This window comes from Hoplias malabaricus, chromosome 4 (assembly GCF_029633855.1).
Source record: "Hoplias malabaricus isolate fHopMal1 chromosome 4, fHopMal1.hap1, whole genome shotgun sequence".
In the NCBI taxonomy this organism is placed as follows: Eukaryota; Metazoa; Chordata; class Actinopteri; order Characiformes; family Erythrinidae; genus Hoplias; species Hoplias malabaricus.
This window is the reverse complement of record NC_089803.1, coordinates 10,387,647-10,404,986: the sequence shown is the minus strand read 5'-3', so window position 1 is coordinate 10,404,986 and position 17,340 is coordinate 10,387,647. Positions and strand designations below refer to the sequence as shown.

General features: G+C 37.8%; 2 protein-coding genes across 2 annotated transcripts; both read left to right on the top strand.

The window, feature by feature from the left end:
* The first annotated feature begins 965 nt into the window (after positions 1–965).
* psmb10 (proteasome 20S subunit beta 10) lies at positions 966–7,700 on the top strand. Its single transcript, XM_066668355.1, has 8 exons — positions 966–1,190; positions 2,942–3,035; positions 3,132–3,229; positions 4,796–4,936; positions 5,239–5,354; positions 6,087–6,145; positions 6,578–6,729; positions 7,514–7,700. The coding sequence occupies exons 1-8, from the start codon at positions 1,126–1,128 to the stop codon at positions 7,623–7,625; spliced, it is 837 nt and encodes a 278-aa protein (XP_066524452.1). The 5' UTR covers positions 966–1,125; the 3' UTR covers positions 7,626–7,700.
* Positions 7,701–8,621: 921 nt separating this feature from the next.
* Positions 8,622–15,750, top strand: LOC136695257 (histone H3-like centromeric protein A). The gene is made up of 5 exons (XM_066669228.1): positions 8,622–8,724; positions 10,060–10,209; positions 12,055–12,170; positions 13,504–13,578; positions 14,340–15,750. Exons 2-5 carry the CDS (start codon positions 10,098–10,100, stop codon positions 14,466–14,468), a joined length of 432 nt encoding a protein of 143 aa, XP_066525325.1. The 5' UTR covers positions 8,622–8,724; positions 10,060–10,097; the 3' UTR covers positions 14,469–15,750.
* Positions 15,751–17,340: the final 1,590 nt, after the last annotated feature.

Here is a 17,340-nt window from a genome sequence, read left to right as displayed (position 1 = left end):
AATATCCCAGCTAATTTTATTCAGCTTAAATTGTGTAAATTGCAATTAATACTTTATTCAAATGTGTTAAATTTAGCTCAATTGATTTCAAACTACATAAAGTCTTTTTTATTATGTATAAATCACTTTTAGTTTTTAACTAAATATTAATTGACCCCAGTCTCACTTTTTACAGTGAATTAAATGTTAGTCTTAAGAGCTCAGATGTGATCTCTTAACTATCTCATACACACCCTGGAAAACCTGGTGAACGGCTTGTGAAGACATGTGGCTCAATATGCTGCTAACAATTATTCACGCTGTCCAGATCCTCTGGTCTGTGACAACATCTGTGTCAGACAGCTGTGCTGTGAGCTCAGCCGTCATGTGTTCCTTGGATTTGATTAGACATTCCAGACTCGGGGCTGATGATTTAAAGCTTTCAGTGAAATAAAAATGTAAAATAATGCTTATTATGATTATGAACATTAACCAGCAAGTTAACTGTTAACACACTTCTGGAATTTCATGAATTAGTGTCAGTGAAGGGTAAACACAGAACGGCTGTGGGAGCTGAGTTGGGATTCTTGGATTTTCTTGCACTTCAGAATGAAATGAAAGGAGCCACTGGGGAAGTCAGTATTTATGTAAGACGTCATTATTTCAACAGAACATGTTTTATGATGACTGTATTAGGGAAAACCTGTAAATCTGCCTCACAGTCCTATATTTATATGACCCCAAATCATTTTGCAGATATCTGATGCCCTGTTTGTGATGATACAAGCTTTGTTCACTCACTTGAGATAAATTTGTAGGCTCTGATAACTAGTGCAAAATATTAAAACTATAAAAGGAAACACGCATGGGATCAGGTCTGGTCTTACCACTACTCCTAATAACATTAATATCACAATTCCTCTTCCTCAGTCTCTGAGCTCTTCTCTGATTGGCTGAGGAGCTAAGTCCTCGCCCAAAAGTGAAAGTGAAAGAATGAGGAGATAAATCGCTGACACACCGCTGAGTTTGAACTGACGCCTGAAAACAGATTAAATTCACTCTTCACCGTCTATTTTCAGTCGCAGTGTCTCTGAGAGACGCTGTATTTTTAGGTTAGAGACCAGAGGCGTTGTTAAAACGTTAAAGATGCTGAATTCCTCGACCCATGTTGAGCTGTCAGGTGGAGGATTTTCCTTTGAGAACACTCGCAGGTGAGACTCATCCTCAGCTCCTACACACTTCTGTATTTATATTTCTGCGTTTTATAAGACATCACACAAGACAAGAAGCAGTAAGAGAATCACCATCTCATCAGGGAAAATTAATCAATCCTCAGATGCTTGAAATGTACAAATAATATTAAGTTTCAGTGGCGATTACCTGTTTTTCAGTTGTGTGTGTAATGACCAGTGTTTTAAGAACATCTACCATCTCTGAATACATTTTCTAAAACTTGATGCAATTGTAAAGAATCTTTCCCAAAATAGTCAGTCAACCAGGCTATATTTGGTATCCCAATTTACCTTCTTCACTTTTCCATTGAAGCTTCAAAGGCTAACACGGTTAGCATGTGATGGATGAATGGCACAAGTTAGCATTGTGCTAACCGCGTTCAGTTGTTCAGTAATCTCATGTAAACTGATATAGCTAACATGTGAACACTGCATCAATATTTTAATCCTACTGCTATCACAAATGAGCCTTGTGCTAACTCCAAACCTAAAACATGCTTTTTATCTGTAAACATGGACAAACGTTACATTAGCATAGCCAACAACTGTAGCAGCCATTTTAAGCCTGAGGTTTTTTCTTTGTTTATTCCTGCACATTTTAGTGCCATGCTTAGTGTTAAAGTATTAATATGTTTTTCATTGTATGGCTCAAATCCCAGTCATGCAAACCCTAAAAAGAATGTGTGGTACAGTATCAAATGTAAATATTTAGCCTACAATACCTAGCTTAAAAACTTTTACTTCTGAATGGTTGATAATCATGGTATTAAAGGTAAATGTAATACATTTATTAATCTAAAATATTCCTTTATATTTCAATAATTGAGATGTATTAATGTACATAGTAAAGGAGAGTGTGTTGTGAAATGTTTGAGACTCCAGTCATTTTACAGTGGAGGTGATAGGAACCAGACATCTCCATCTCTCCATTTTATTTCCACTTTACCACCAAGAGTGATCTCCATCTGTCCAAACAGATTCATATGAAATGATGGAACATAATGCGAATAAATAAAAAGACTTTACAAAAAATAAAAAGGTTTCTTTTGGGGGTTTGGTGGAGATTTCATGTCAGTATTTTATCAATATGTTTTTTGTCATTTTTGTTTCCTTCAAAGGGAAATATGTGTTTATTTTTTATAGATTTTAATGTGTTTAAAGCTATGTGAATGGTCCTGGAGAAACTGTTTGTTCCTGCTCTGTAGAAGACTTGATTACTGCTGGGGTTCAGGAGATAAATCTTTGGGTTTAAACCTTGCTCTCTTTAGGGGTCTGAGCATGTGACTCCAACGTATGGGATCTATAGTAACCTCACGTGAACGGTGAATGATCAATTTAATGAAAAAAAAACAGACTGAACTACACATACAAGTACATTGTCACACTGTGTTATTGTTATGGTGACTGTGAGCTGATTTTTGTTTAGAAAAAGTGTCTCAGACTCCAGGTAGTTTATTCATAACCATTTCAAGCAGTAGCTGTTTATAAGGAGATTTAAGTGGCATAAAACTCGTCAGAGGTCAGGTTCCATTCACCCCCACTGTGAGCATGGTTTCTTCAGACCCAACACCCCACCGTATTTATGCCTTCTCAATCCTGTGGTTAATATTTTAATCATTTAATTATTTTTCACTTTGGAAAGATGGATGAAATGGAGGACAAAACATGATTTCTCTTTCAGTATTACTGTAACTCTAATAGCTTTGGCCTGCTCTTCCTGTGATTGGCAGAAATGCGGTGTTGGAGGCAGCCCTATCTGAGAAGGGCTACAAGGCACCAAAGGCCCGGAAAACTGGCACCACCATCGCTGGGATGGTCTTCAAGGTCCATAACACTTCCAGACTTACTGTAAAGTCTTATTATCTTTTAATTATGTGTCTGTTGTGTCATCTGTGTTTGATGTATCCTGTTCATCCTCAGGATGGAGTGATACTGGGGGCCGACACCAGAGCGACAGACGACATGGTGGTGGCTGATAAAAACTGCATGAAAATCCACTACATTGCGCCCAACATATAGTGAGCAACCCATTTCCGTTTTTACATTCCTGTGACCCTTCAACTGATTGGACAGACCTTGAGGACAGATGTTGAGTTATAATCTTGTTTTCACCTGAGAGCTTTTGACGTCTAATCTTGATGTTATTGAACAGATGTTGACATCTAATCTTGATGTGATTGGACAGATGCTGAGTTTTGTTCTTTTTCTTATTGGACAGATGTTTAGTTCTAATTTCCTTATGATTGGGAAGAAGTCGAGTTCTAATCTTGTTCTGATTGGATAGATGTTGAGGTTTTTTTTTTCTGTGATTAGATAAGTGTTGATTCCAATCTTACTCTGATTGGATAAACATAAAGTTCTAATTTCCCTTTGATTGGAAAGATGTTGAATTCTAATCACAGTGACCCTGAACTCGATAAGCGCTTACAGACAATGAATGAATGAATTTCATTGTTCATTTCTGGAAATTTGTCTTTGAAGAGCAAATATTTGATGTTCTTGTGAGGTATGAATCTGTAATGAGTACCAGTTTTTAAAAAATGTTTTAGTAAAGTGAGGTGCAAGGCTATTTAAACATTCTAAATTTTTTTTTCCAAATTTATAAATTACACCTGCAGACACTTCGTAACCCAGAGATATGATTCTGACTGCGTGACTGTTTTTAAAAGTCTCTAATTGAAATGATAATTGAAGAGTTAATCCATGGGAAAATGGGACGGTTGTGTTTCTATGGAAGAACGTTAACTCCAAGATCAGACTATGGAGAGATATTAATCTCTAATCCTCTTCTGATTGGACAGATGTTGACTCCTGGATAAATATAGAATTGTAATTGTTCTATGACTGGACAGATGTTTTAGTTTAATTCGGGTTAAAAGTTAAGTTCCACTTTTCTCTGATTGAACAGATGTTGAGATTCAGTTTTAATGTGCTTGGATTCAAATTGAGTTCTAACTTGCTTGGAATGGACAGATGTTGAGATCTACTTTTATTCTGATTGGACACATTGGCTTTTAATCTGTCTGTGATTACAGGGCTGTTGAATTCTTAACTTCCTGTGTTTAAACAGATGCTCAGTTGTAGATTTGGTCTGTTTGGATAAATTATTAGTTTAAATCTTACTTTGATTGGACAGATGTTTCACTGTAAACATTGTGATTAGACAGATGTAGAGTTTTGGTCTTATTTTGATTGAACAGATGTTTAGTTTTAATCTCTCTATAACTGCACAACTGTTGAGTTCTGTTTCTGCTCTGACTGGATGGATGTTGAGTTCTAATATCTTTCTGATTCAGTAAATTTTGGGTTCTAATCCTGCTCTGGTTGGCTAATTAGATCTAATTTCACTTTGATTGGATGGATTTGGAGTTGCAAGTTTGACCTCATATATGATTTATAATCTCTCTGTGATTGGACATTTGTTAATTTCTAAGCTTGTCTTTAATGGTTATCCCTGCAACTCTGGTCTCTCTGTGATTGGACATCTGTTGAGCTCTGATCTCTCTGCGACTGGACGTCTGTTGAGCTCTGATCTCTCTGCGACTGGACATCTGTTAAGCTCTGATCTCTCTGCGATTGGACAGTTGCTGTGGAGCAGGTGTTGCAGCGGATGCTGATGTCACAACCCAGATGATGTCATCAAACATAGAGCTGCATTCGCTCAGCACAGGACGCCCCCCTCTGGTCGTTACGGTAACACGGCAGCTCAAACAGATGCTCTTCAGGTGAGAGAGATACTTTTCACCTAGTCTCTAGAGTTTTCACCCTCTCTCTCGCTCTTTATTTATTATTTACTCCCTCTCTCTTTCCTTTACTCCCTCTCTCTGACTCTACTTTACTTTCCTCTTTCTCTGCCTTCCTCCTATTTATTCACTGCTCCTCTCTCTCGTTGTGTTTTACGTCTTCTCTCTGACTCCTCCCTTTACTTTTCTCTCTTTCTGTCTCTTTCTATCCCACTCTTTTGTTCACTCCCTCTCTGGCCCTCAACTCCTTGTTGACACAGTCTGATGTTTGTTGTGTGTTGCAGGTATCAGGGGCACATTGGCTCGTCTCTGATCGTGGGGGGCGTGGACTTTTACGGCCCTCAGCTCTACAGCATCTACCCCCACGGTTCCTATGACAAACTGCCGTTCCTCACCATGGGTATGAGCCCTCAACATCTGGACACAGCTGTACACGCTGCTCTTGAGATAACAGTCTAGAAATCTGGAATAATAAAATACAGAAGAACTTGTTTGATCATAAATAATGTAAAGTCAGTTTTCAGCCACAATTCCAATGCAATTCCAGTACGTCTGTAATTTTACGCTGGAGGTACAAGGTGAGACTTCATTGGAATGGTGCAATTTGAGCTGATGATTATGTTATTTCTGAGAAATTTAATTGAATGTTATTTTTAATATTTAAATATTGTAGCATGACCATGAAGTGGATGAATCAGACAAAAGATTTCATGAGTTATGAGAGGAAAGACATTCAAAACAAGTTTCACATTAATTACAGGGGATTGCTTCATAATCATCATACTAATTTTGATTACTAATAATTATGTGATACTAATCACATAATAATTATGTGAAATGAACATGTGTCTCAGGTGATCCCATCACGAATGAACATTGTAAATGTGTCTAGTCTTTTCACATCCTTTTTACTAGAGTAGGGGCATGAAGGCGTCAGTGTCAGACTGTGTAAAGGTGTTGAGCATGGTTAAGGCATGCAGGTTTGTATAGAGTGTCAGAGTGTAAGCCTCAGTTCCTACTTAGCTCAATTAGTCTCTGAGCTCCAGTGCTAAAATAAAGAGGGCAGAAGTATCATTTCCAATATTTCAGTAAATGCCAGTGTTGCAAATATAAATTCATCAATGCCTTTCAGGTTCTGGAGCAGCTGCAGCTATTTCTGTGTTTGAGGATCGATTCAAGCCAAAGATGGAGGTAAATACCCCAGGTTTTATTATTTATTATTACTAATTAGGTCTGAAAGAAATCTTTCTACAAATTTACACACACAAATATTATGTTCATATTTTTAGAAAATATTTGTGACTAAATGTAATATCTTCAGTTTAATATTTATATATATAATATTTTATATATTATATTCCCTTTAATATAATTATATATAATTTAAATGTTCTAAATTATGCCGTGTTCACTCTCTGTTCTCCTTCTCTTTGTACTCCCTCTTTATCTGATCTCTGTTCTCCCGCCCTCTTTCTATCTGCCCTCTTTCTATCTGCTTTTCTATCTGCTCTCTGCCTTCCCTTTATCTCTCTGTTTACTGTTTTCTCTCTCTCTCTCTCTATCTGTCTTTCTCTCTCTCTATTTCTCTCTCTCTCTCTCTCTCCCTCTCTCTCTGTCTCTCAGCTGGAAGAAGCGAAGTCTTTGGTTCGTGACGCTATAACAGCAGGGATTTTCTGTGATCTGGGCTCTGGCAGTAACGTGGATCTGTGTGTGATCACTGAGAAAGGAGTGGATTTTCTCCGTGGTTATGACCAGCCTTCGCAGAAAGGACAGAAGTGAGTTATACCTTTATACACATGCAGACACACACACACATACACCCTAGCAGGCTTATTTGAGTGTGGGAGTTTTGAGGTTTTGTTAGTATAAGGGTTATTTATATCACCACTGTCCAAACAAATATATGTATCTCCATTTTTGTGGATTTTTAGTTTACTTCATCATCTCACTTTGTGTGTAAATTTCATAACAAATCGACCAATAGGAAAGCTCTAAAATTACTTGAAATAATTTTTTTTTACATAAACTTACATTTTATTCTTGAAAGGTAAGGTTATCTTTTTCTCCTGTAAAGTTACTATTTTGGAGTCTGTAATATATAAGAGTAGATCAGAGACTAGATGGGAACAGTAGAAGTACATTTTGTGTTGTCATTTACGTGTTCATATGTTTTGGCTCACTGTCAGCATATAATTAGCAATGTTTCTACATATACACAGTGTAACTAGTTTAATGACACACACATTGTAAAATCTTCACCTGACAATGAGAAAGGAGCACCCACACGTGAGCTTAGAGTCACCAAGCCCAGTGTTGAATATCAGCTAGAGGTTTATAAAGTCCCTCAGCTTTTGGCTGACTACCAGTGGACCTGTGTTCTCTGGAGTGATTATACATCATTCAGTGTTATCTCATACCATGCCCTTCATGAGTTGAGAGCAATGAGGAAGGGAACAGCAGAACAGCGTCCCTGCCTGAAAGTGTTTGAGAATGTAATGTTTAACTGCAAGAATTGTGTATTTGAAATAAGTCTCATCTTTGTTCTCTCTTTTCCTCCAGGGAGGGCAGTTACAGATACAAACAGGGAACAACACCAGTCCTCAGCAAAACGGTCACTCCACTGACCCTGGACATTGTAGAGGAATCAATTCAGACCATGGACACCCAATGAATGAATGAATGAATTATTTTTTTCAATATTTTTAGGTTACTGGATTAATAATAACAAGCCATCCATTAAAGCTTTTCTGTGAATACTTCTGGGATGTTGTTGTTGTTTATATATTTCATTCACATGATCAGAAAACCAGTAGAAAATATTCAGTTTCAGTTACAGAATATCTTGTTTTTTTGTTGTTTTTTTTTCATTAACTTTTTAATTTTATTTATTTTGGGCGGTCAGAAATAAGAATCTGTTTTATTTACTGATTAATATAGGTTGTCTGTGTGCAGATTTGTGCCAGTGTATGAAGAGCATATCCTTAAATTTGGTTAAAACGTATTGTGTTTTAATTTACATGTCCCAAATAATTCCACTGAACACACAAACCAACAAGATAAACTTATTCCATTTTAATTTTAGTTTGATATTAATTGCTTCATAATTTTAAATGCTAAATTGGAGCATATCTATCTTCTGGATTAAGCAACAGATAAAAGTAACTACAGCAAAATTACATGTCATATGGCAGGGTTTCCTGTCTTTTTCCAGTATTTCCAGGAGTGGAAATAGTAACTGAATCAAAGTTGAACAGTATATTACGTTTAAAACCCAGTGTAAAGAAACAGCACGTTTCCATAGAAACATGCCGTTGACTGTATTTTACTCCCTACTTCCTACATAGGGTACTGTGTTGGGGAATTAAAGAAAACGTATTTCTTAACGTAAGAGTACACTTTCTGTGGAAGCCAACATGACATATATATATTACGTCATGAGTTTTACAACTCCTTTTTTAAAAATGTAGTGAACTATTTTGCGGTCATAGATCCTTGTGGGCGCCCTACGAAGGGAGCAAGGAGCCCGACCCTCTCTGCAGCTGCTTTCGTGTTACGAGTTCACTGGCAACGCCATTTACTGATTGGGTGGGAGACTGAACCCTTCTATGACATCATATGCCAAACCGAGCACTGATTGGACAGGAGGACGAGCGCTGCTTAGCCGTTAGGGAGAAATCCGGGCGCTGATTGGCCACCGCAGTGCCGCATTGTTTGAATTCTGAGCAGAGTCTGCAGAGTTGGTTCGGTCGTGCAGCATTCAGCGATAAGAGGTGAGACCCGAAATCGGAGTATTTCTGTTTTATCCGCTCATTTCTCTCTGTAAATCTATAACTGTCCCACTGCTTCGTGTTTTAGACTTTTAGCGAACCGTCCGTTTAGGAATGGGCGACACGTTGTGCTTGAAATGTTGCGTGAAATGTGTAAACACTAAGGGAACGTGAAGTGTAGGTCTTCGGCACGGTGCTGTACACACTTAAAATGATGGTTCTTCAAATATTTAGTATAGAAAATAGTTTTATGAAAAACATTTGGGCTGTAGTAGTTTAATAGTTGTGACCTGTAGACGCTATACGGGATTTAGTAATGATAGTAACAGCAGTATGGGCTGTAGACGTAGTAGTAATACAATGGTAGTGACCTGTGGTTGCTGCATGTGTTTTAGTGATGATAGTAACAGCAGTAAGACCGGTGGTAGTAGTAGTAAGGGTAGTTAGTGCTGGTGATAGTAGTAATAGCTCCCTGGATGATGGAGTTGGGTGGCTTTGTGTGTGTGTAAGGCTTTCATTTACACAGCTTTCAGATGTAAGATTAAATGAAAGGAAGATGGTGTGCTCCAGTGATGAACTATAGTTTCATCAAAGCACATCAAGTCTTTCACATCATAACATCTTTGGACAAGCACTTCCTAAGCTTCTAATTTTTAAACCATCAGAACTAAGAGATGTTTAAATTATGATTCTTCTAACCAGTTTATCAGTGATTTATTCCAGCACCACACGTGTATTTGTTTTGTTCCCACACCCAAATGTATGCAAGTAAATATTTTAAACTTCACAATTATTTATGATAAATCAGTTTTTTATAGTGATGAACTTTTTTTTTCGATTGATGACAAGTTTTCTTTTTCATTCCTTGTGATGTTTTTAATACATTACTCAGTTTCAATGAAAATGGAGCTGTAAGTTAATAGTTTTATATAGAAACAGCCTTTTTAAATGATTTTCTCATCACAGGGGCACTTATGTTTTTGACAACCACTTAAGGTGTTTTACATGGGGGCATTCTGCTTCTGAAAGGTTGTTAGAACAATCAGAGACAGCAGGACACTGCTTTGGACGTCAAAACAACCAAAACTGATGGATGGTTTGAGGTGCTGCATTAAAGCCTGGTCTTTGTGGTGGTCTTGGTTATAAAAGCAGCGCTGAACTTCCATCACAGCGTATCGCAGTGAGAGATTTTCCACAAAACAATCAGTTGTAGTTGAAGATGGAGGTCACCTTTGTTGTGCTTTGTTTTTTTTTTTCTTCTTGCCATGAGGCTGTGTGTACAGTATAAATATTTGTCCATTTCTCTTTCATATTGTGTTTAATTGTATGTTTCTGCAGCCCAAGGATCAGCTTTGCCGTGAGAACTGTCTCCAGTGATGAGGCGTGATTCTTCAGGTCACAGAAGGAAGGCGTCCACTCCTAGACGGCGTTCTCCCCCACGCCCTTCTCCATCCAAAACCCGCACCCGCAGGACCAGCGGACCCTCGGGTGAGAGAGCCGGACAGTTCACCAGCACAGAGTTTTCTTTACTCCTGAGAGGGTGTTCATAAAGCAGGGCCTATGTGTTTTGGGCTTTTTGTGGTCAACACAGAAGAGAAATCAGAACCCAGTTGACTTTTTTAATCGGATGTAATTCAGAGTGAAGTGAGGTGATTGTGTGGACAGTAATGTGGGCCGGACTGATTAAGTTTGATTTGGGGAAATCACATCACACACTTGCAACTCCTCCTTATCCTTCATTCTTGTCACTCACTTTTCCATACACTCTTTTAACCCACCGCTGTCACTCACTCTTGTAACATATACTTATTCTTCACTTCCCCCTCACTTTGCTCAAACAGAGGTCCTGCACAGTGCACTGAGGGTCTGCCATATCAGTCTAATACAGCTATTGCGTGAATCCCATTTATGTTCAGTAAACATAATCCTGTGTTTTCTGCTATCACACCCTCTTCAGAATGTAGAATCTAAACCAAGACGTTATGGGGGAAGGGGTCATGATTATTGGTAGTGAACCAAGCCCTATATTTCTGTCCATGTTTCTGAACTTGTGATGAAGACTGGACTCTGCAGTTGGTCATCACTATATTGGCCCTAAAGTTTATAGTCTGTTGGGTCAGGGTGATGCACAGGGCGGGATCCGGATGATGTTAGTTGATGATGATGATATGATGTCAGTCGATATGTTTTCCACACTTCGATTATAGGGGACGTATATAATTTTGGATAACTACTAATCTCATAGGAAAAAGCAAACCCACCATTTTGTTTTCATTAAAAAACAAAGGTAGTAAGGTGTGTTTGAGTAAGAAGCCAACTGTAGCTTGTTCAGGATTGAGATTTACCTTGTCTGTAAGATGTTCACTGTTGGAATTACCACAGAAACTTATTGGTAAGTTAATCTGTTTACAGTGTTAGTCTGTGTTTACTTTCATGAAAAGTGGAGAGTCTGTTCTACGTTATGTAACATAATGCATATGAAACAGCAAATATCAGTCATTGTTACCTACCTATGAAACACAAGGAGAGCCTCTCCATGTCTTCACATCTCCAGATTATTTCTGTGCAAACTGGAGAGCTAGCTAATGCTGAGGAAGCATTCTCTGAATTTTATAAAAGTGGTTTTTGAATTAAAACAGAGAGCATTGCCTTTAGGATAGGATAGGTGAGTCTTTTATTATCCCACAGTGGCACATTAGCATTTTTACAGCAGCAGAGTATTAAAAATAAAAAAGCTATAGGTAAACAATGGGCCACATTATACAAATACAAAACATAAGATTTGCTGTAGACACACATGTAAACATCTGTTAGATAAAGATTGATGTTTAAAAATTATTCAAAGCAAGAATTTTATATTTAAATTTTGACCCAATCCTTTTACTGTACAAGAACCAATACGGTTAACAGATTGAATTTTCATTTCAGCTTGACTTTAGCTTTTCTGGTGAAATTAAAAAAAACATCCCACAAAAGCAATTCCAAACAGCTTTGACAGTGAAGACATAAACAGAAAGTGGAGATGTTTATTCAGACTGCAAAAGCACAAAGGCTAAATATTTATCTACGCAAGCAAGACTTTGCTCCAGTCAGATAATTAGTGCAAAGGGATATGTAGAGACTGTAATGTGCTCTTTGGTGTCAAGGTTTAGTCCATCAATATGTTATACAGTGTGCAGCTGCTCTACTCAAGTGTTTTGGCCAATAGGTGGCAAAATATTGGCATAAAAATGGAAGGGAACAGCCTGCCAGAAATGAGGGAAATTATGCATGTTTTCTTGTCTGTGAATCGTGGTTGGTTTTGAGCCGAGGTGTGATCTGATCTCTCCTCAGAGGCCTCGCCGAGGAAGAAGCGGAGGTTCCGGCCGGGGATGAGAGCGCTCATGGAAATCCGGAAATATCAGAAATCCACAGACCTGCTCCTGCGCAAGGGACCGTTTTCACGCCTGGTAGAGCATCCCACATTTCATAGCATTTTAAATATTCACATGTGTTTAAAGTACATACAGTGGGATTAATAAAGTGCAGATTTTGCAAGTTTTCCCACCTGCAAAGAATGGAGAGGTCTGTCATTTTTATTGTAGGTTCACTTCAGCTGTGAGAGAGACAATTAAAAAAAAAAAACCTCCACAAAAACACATTGTATGATTTTTAAAATTATTAATTTGCATTTTATTGCATGAAATAAGTATTTGATCACCTACCAACCAGCAAGAATTCTGGTTCTCACAGACCTGTTTTTCTTTAAGAAGCCCTTCTATTCTGCACTAATTACCTGTATTAACTGCACCTGTTTGAACTTGTTGCCTGTATAGAACACACCTGTCCACACCCTCAATCAATCACACTCCAACCTCTCCACCATGCACAAGACCAAAGTTGGGCTACAGGACAGTAGGCAAACAGCTTGGTGAGGAGGCAAAAGTTGTTGGCGCAATTATTAGAAAATGGAAGAAACACAAGGTGGCTGTCAGATCTCACCTCATGGGGTAAGGATGATTCTGAGAAAGGTCAGGAGTCAGCCAACTACACAGGAGGATCTGGTCAATGACCTGAAGAGAGTTGGCACCACAGTCTCAAAAATGGCCGTTAGCAACACACTACGCCTTCAAGGAGGATGTGTACGACCCCAAGAACACTGTTCCAACCATGAAGCATGGGGGTGGAAACATCATACTTTGGGGTGCTTTTCTGCAAAGAGGACATGACGACTGCACCCTGTTGAAGGGAGAATGGATGGGGTCATGTATCGTGAAATTTTGGCCAACAACCTCCTTCTCTCAGTAAGAGCATTGAAGATGGGTTGTGGCTGGGTCTTCCAGCATGACAATGACCCGAAACACCCGAGCCAGAGCAACTAAGGAGTGGCTCCGTAAGAAGCATTTCAAGGTCATAGTGGTCGAGCCAATCTCCAGACCTGAACCCGATAGAGAAGCTTGTATAAAATGATATATAATCAGAGTGAATACAAAAAATATATAAATAAATAATTTTTTTTTCTATAAAGTAGTAGGTGAGAGTGAGTTTGAAGAACAGTGTTTTGTTCAGATTCTCTTTGACTGAATGAATTTGTTAACGATTAAAACTAGGTACTGGATGATAACCTCAAATAATACGGACTCCACGAGGAGAGATCTGGAAAAAGTTAAACACATTCACACAGAGTTTCACACTGGAGTAATGTTATTTGTTTTTATTCTAATGTTGAGTCTCTACGGGCCCTAGTTTTTATTTATTTATTTATTTATATGAAAGATTTAATATTCTCTCTCTCTCTCTCAGGTCAGGGAGGTGTGTCAGATGTTTACTCTGGAGAATCTCAGATGGCAAGCCTATGCCCTGATGGCACTGCAGGAGGTGACCTTTACACACTTTCTCTCTCTATTCTCTAGGAAATGAAACACCCTTATTGATCCTCGTAGGAAAAAAACAATCTGTTGAAGTGAACACAAACACAAAGGGGTGAAAATGTGGTACGTGAACACTAGGGGGCAGCGGACACTGACACAACCCCCACATGTTTTCATTTCTTATTCTGTTATGTACGTTTTTATGCAGATATCAAAGAAAATACATGTGATTTAATTTATGTTTAAATGATTATAAATTGTTATACACTTTCAGTAAAACACACACGAAATGAACTGGTGGTTGGCAGCCCCCTGCTCTGGTGGTGTTCAGTGTGAGTTTACTGCCCCTAGTGTTTGAATGGGTGAAATGCTGCAATTTAATTTCCTATTTTTAATATATATATATATATATATATATATATATATATATTTATATTGTATATGTATGTTTGTAAAATGAACTAAAATGTTTTTAATCAGATTCTCAAGTCTTGTAACCACTCCCAAAAAATTTGTATTAAAATGTAACTGAACATTTCCCTCTTCTCCTGACCTCGGTAACTGAGTGGATAGTTTTCTCCTCCAGGTCTACTGAGCTGGCACAGCGTTATATGTGGGCAGTGCTCAGTTCAGTTCATATATACATATCAACATAAAATGCAAAGGTGTTGCAAATGCACAAGAGCTGCCTTTTCTGGAGGCCCCTTTCCAACATGTGGAGAAGGATGCCTGTATGTGTGCTTACTGTGTTCGTGTGTGTGTGTTTAGGCTGCGGAGGCTTTCCTGGTGCGTCTGTTCGCCGATGCTAATCTGTGTGCGATACATGCCAAGAGAGTGACTCTGTTTCCTCGAGACATCCAGCTCGCCCGGCGCATTCGAGGAGTCGAGAACATATGAACACCACCGGAGATGTGTTTTTAACTGGCTTTTGTTTTCCCCTCTTTCATTTACCCCTCACTCATGAGTTTTTAATCTCCAAACAAACAGAGAGAACTGATCATAACGCTACTGTAGATCTCCTGCACCTAGCTGGTCCTCCGTTTAAATCCTCACTTTATATCCAGTGTCTAAGAGTCTCAGATCATTAAGCAAATATTATTCATTAATTTTTTTTTTTTCTAAATATTTCCCCTGTTTATATGGTTTATAATGGGGAAATATTTTTTTTAAAACTAAAATGTAGCATTGTTCTTAGACTGATATTTTACATTATTTTTATAACAGTTTTGTATCTTCTGAATGAACCAGTTTATGCTTCATAGAGTGGGTCTGTGGTTTAGTACAGAATCTCTGACACATCCAGGCCACTAGGAGTCACTGTAAAAGCCATTTTATAATGTGAAGGAGAATCCCTGAAGAAATGTACAGGTGACCACTTAAAGATCAAGTATCTTTAAAGAACCTCATATCTTTTCCCTCTAAATTCTACCACACTGCAAGAGATCATGTCTTGTTGAGAAAAATCAGAGGAATTCTAGCAGATATGTTTTCCCATTCTAAGATATTTGTAAAAACACTGTTTAATCTTTATCTAGACATTTATACTCATGTGAAGTAAATTTGTCAAGTGCACCCTGATCATATTTCTTAGAGAAGCAGTTAAGGTTCACTGGAGAACACGACTTTATGAAGCAGCCTTTACACTGACACCTACTGACCTGGATGTGTCAGAGATTCCGTGGGGGGACCCTATGCTCTATGGAGCGTGAACTTGTTCATTCAGAAAACACAAAGCAACTTGGTTCTTCATCTCCTGTGATTTTCAGCTCATAGGGGGTAAAAATAAAAATAATGATCACTTTCTTATACCATGTTGGATATGAAATATCGCTCTTATAATAAGAGCAAAAGGATCTGCCAGAGAAGCGAGACACTTGTTAAACGTCCTTAAACCAAATAAAACGCCTAGAAAAATGGTTTAATTATCTTACAATACCTGGACAACAACCTCACAATGAGAATGATTAGCTATAGCTCCAGATATTTACATATACCCTCCTCCCCGTGTAGACAATAATGACAGTTCATTGAATAATTTTACAGTACAATAGATTTTGAAAAGTAATATTTGATCAGTGCTTTACAGATGTAATTTAAAATGAACTTGTTTTGAATCAACACTCAGCAGTGATCTCTCTATTCCTCGCTGAGTTTTCATTGTTTGTTGTCACATGTTTGTACAGAATGTTTGTAAAACTTTATGTAAATAATGTTTTTATTGTTAATAAATGTTTTTTTTTTTATTTAACACATGGTTCTTCCTTTTTTTACAGTTCAGTGTAAACAGAAATTACAGTAGTGAATATGGGCACATAACTGTAAATATCTGGTGTACATCATATAACAAAGATTTATTCATCGTTAAACTTATAAAGCACCTTTCTAGACACCCAAAGACACTTTACAATCAACACTGCTCAGAACGCCATTCCATTTAACACTCGATCTACACACACACACTGGCAAGAAGCGACAGCTGAACACACACAGCGTACTCTCGACCAGGAACGATGGTCCACCTGATTAGAGGCTTATTTGCACCAGTTTACTTATTGTACATAGAGCTGCGTGTGTACACACATGACTGAACATGCTGCTGGGGCAGAGTTAGAGAATCACTGCCACACAGTTCCAGAATGTGGCTGTGTGAAGCTGTCCACTGCTTTGAGCGACTGGGTGGATTTGTGAAACTCAACAGATGTGAGTGGCTGGATGAGTGTGTGAAATTGTTCTCAGATATGAGTGAGTGTGTGATGCCTTATGATGGACTAGCGTTTTTGGGGGTTGGCTCATGACCCTGATCAGGATGAAGTGTCTGCGGAAGATGAATAATTAATGAATAACTTTGGGAGAAATCTGAGTTAAAGTAAAATAAATGATTGGATGCAGGGACTGTGACTCTAATTATCTCCTGGGTTTAGTGGTAATTCAGTGTCAGATTTTCTTTCACCTTTTTTTCTTAGTCTCTTTCAGACAGCAGCTTGGCTTTTGTTTTTTAATTGGTCTACTGGGATGGACCGTTGGTCCTGAGCTCCAGACTCCACCCACTTCTCCAGGCTTCAGCCAATCAGCAGTGTTCACACCTGTTGTTTACTGGTGTACAACGGGCATCATGGGAGTAGAGCAGGGGGTGAGAGAACAGGGTTAAAATAAATCAGGAATCAAACCAACTGAGATCAGCATCTCATCCATCAAGAGGTATTTATACTCTTTATTTTCTTTTTAATTTTGATTAATACTTTATCGTCATCCTTTAATGCAGTTCTAACTGTGGCATGTGGCATCTTCCTCCTGTTTTAGAGAAATTGACTAGATATGAATAATTGCTTGAATAATTATTATGAAATTAATAATATCTGCTTGAGTAGAAATGATGTAGCAAGTTATTTTTATATTATTAATAATTATTTATCTAATCTGGAATAAATTGTTTGTAAAAAATAAGTGATTATTTATAGAAATGTAATTATGTTCATATTAATGCATGTTAACATTATGCAATTATTAAATGATCCTTGTTTAATTATTAATGTGTTTTTAAACTAGATTATTTAGAGTCTGGTGTTATTTATTATTTGTATTATCACTGTTTATGAATAATTAATAAATATGTGTTAGAATTTAAAATTAAAGTGAACATGCATATCTTTATCTATGAAGAGTAAATAAACCCCACTTGTCAGAAATGTGCTATAATTAATATATAGTTACAGAGACAGGTTTGATGCTTTAGAAAACCTTTCAGACTCAGACATGTTGTCAGTGTTGA

Bases quoted from the DNA above. Each gene is read 5' to 3' on its own strand.
- LOC136695257 (XM_066669228.1), top strand. From the start codon at position 10,098: ATGAGGCGTGATTCTTCAGGTCACAGAAGGAAGGCGTCCACTCCTAGA. The intron at 12,171-13,503 runs GTAGAGCATCCC...TCTCTCTCTCAG, and splicing joins AGGGACCGTTTTCACGCCTG to GTCAGGGAGGTGTGTCAGAT. The intron at 13,579-14,339 runs GTGACCTTTACA...GTGTGTGTTTAG, and splicing joins CCCTGATGGCACTGCAGGAG to GCTGCGGAGGCTTTCCTGGT.
- psmb10 (XM_066668355.1), top strand. From the start codon at position 1,126: ATGCTGAATTCCTCGACCCATGTTGAGCTGTCAGGTGGAGGATTTTCC. The intron at 3,230-4,795 runs GTGAGCAACCCA...GCGATTGGACAG, and splicing joins TACATTGCGCCCAACATATA to TTGCTGTGGAGCAGGTGTTG. The intron at 5,355-6,086 runs GTATGAGCCCTC...AATGCCTTTCAG, and splicing joins ACTGCCGTTCCTCACCATGG to GTTCTGGAGCAGCTGCAGCT.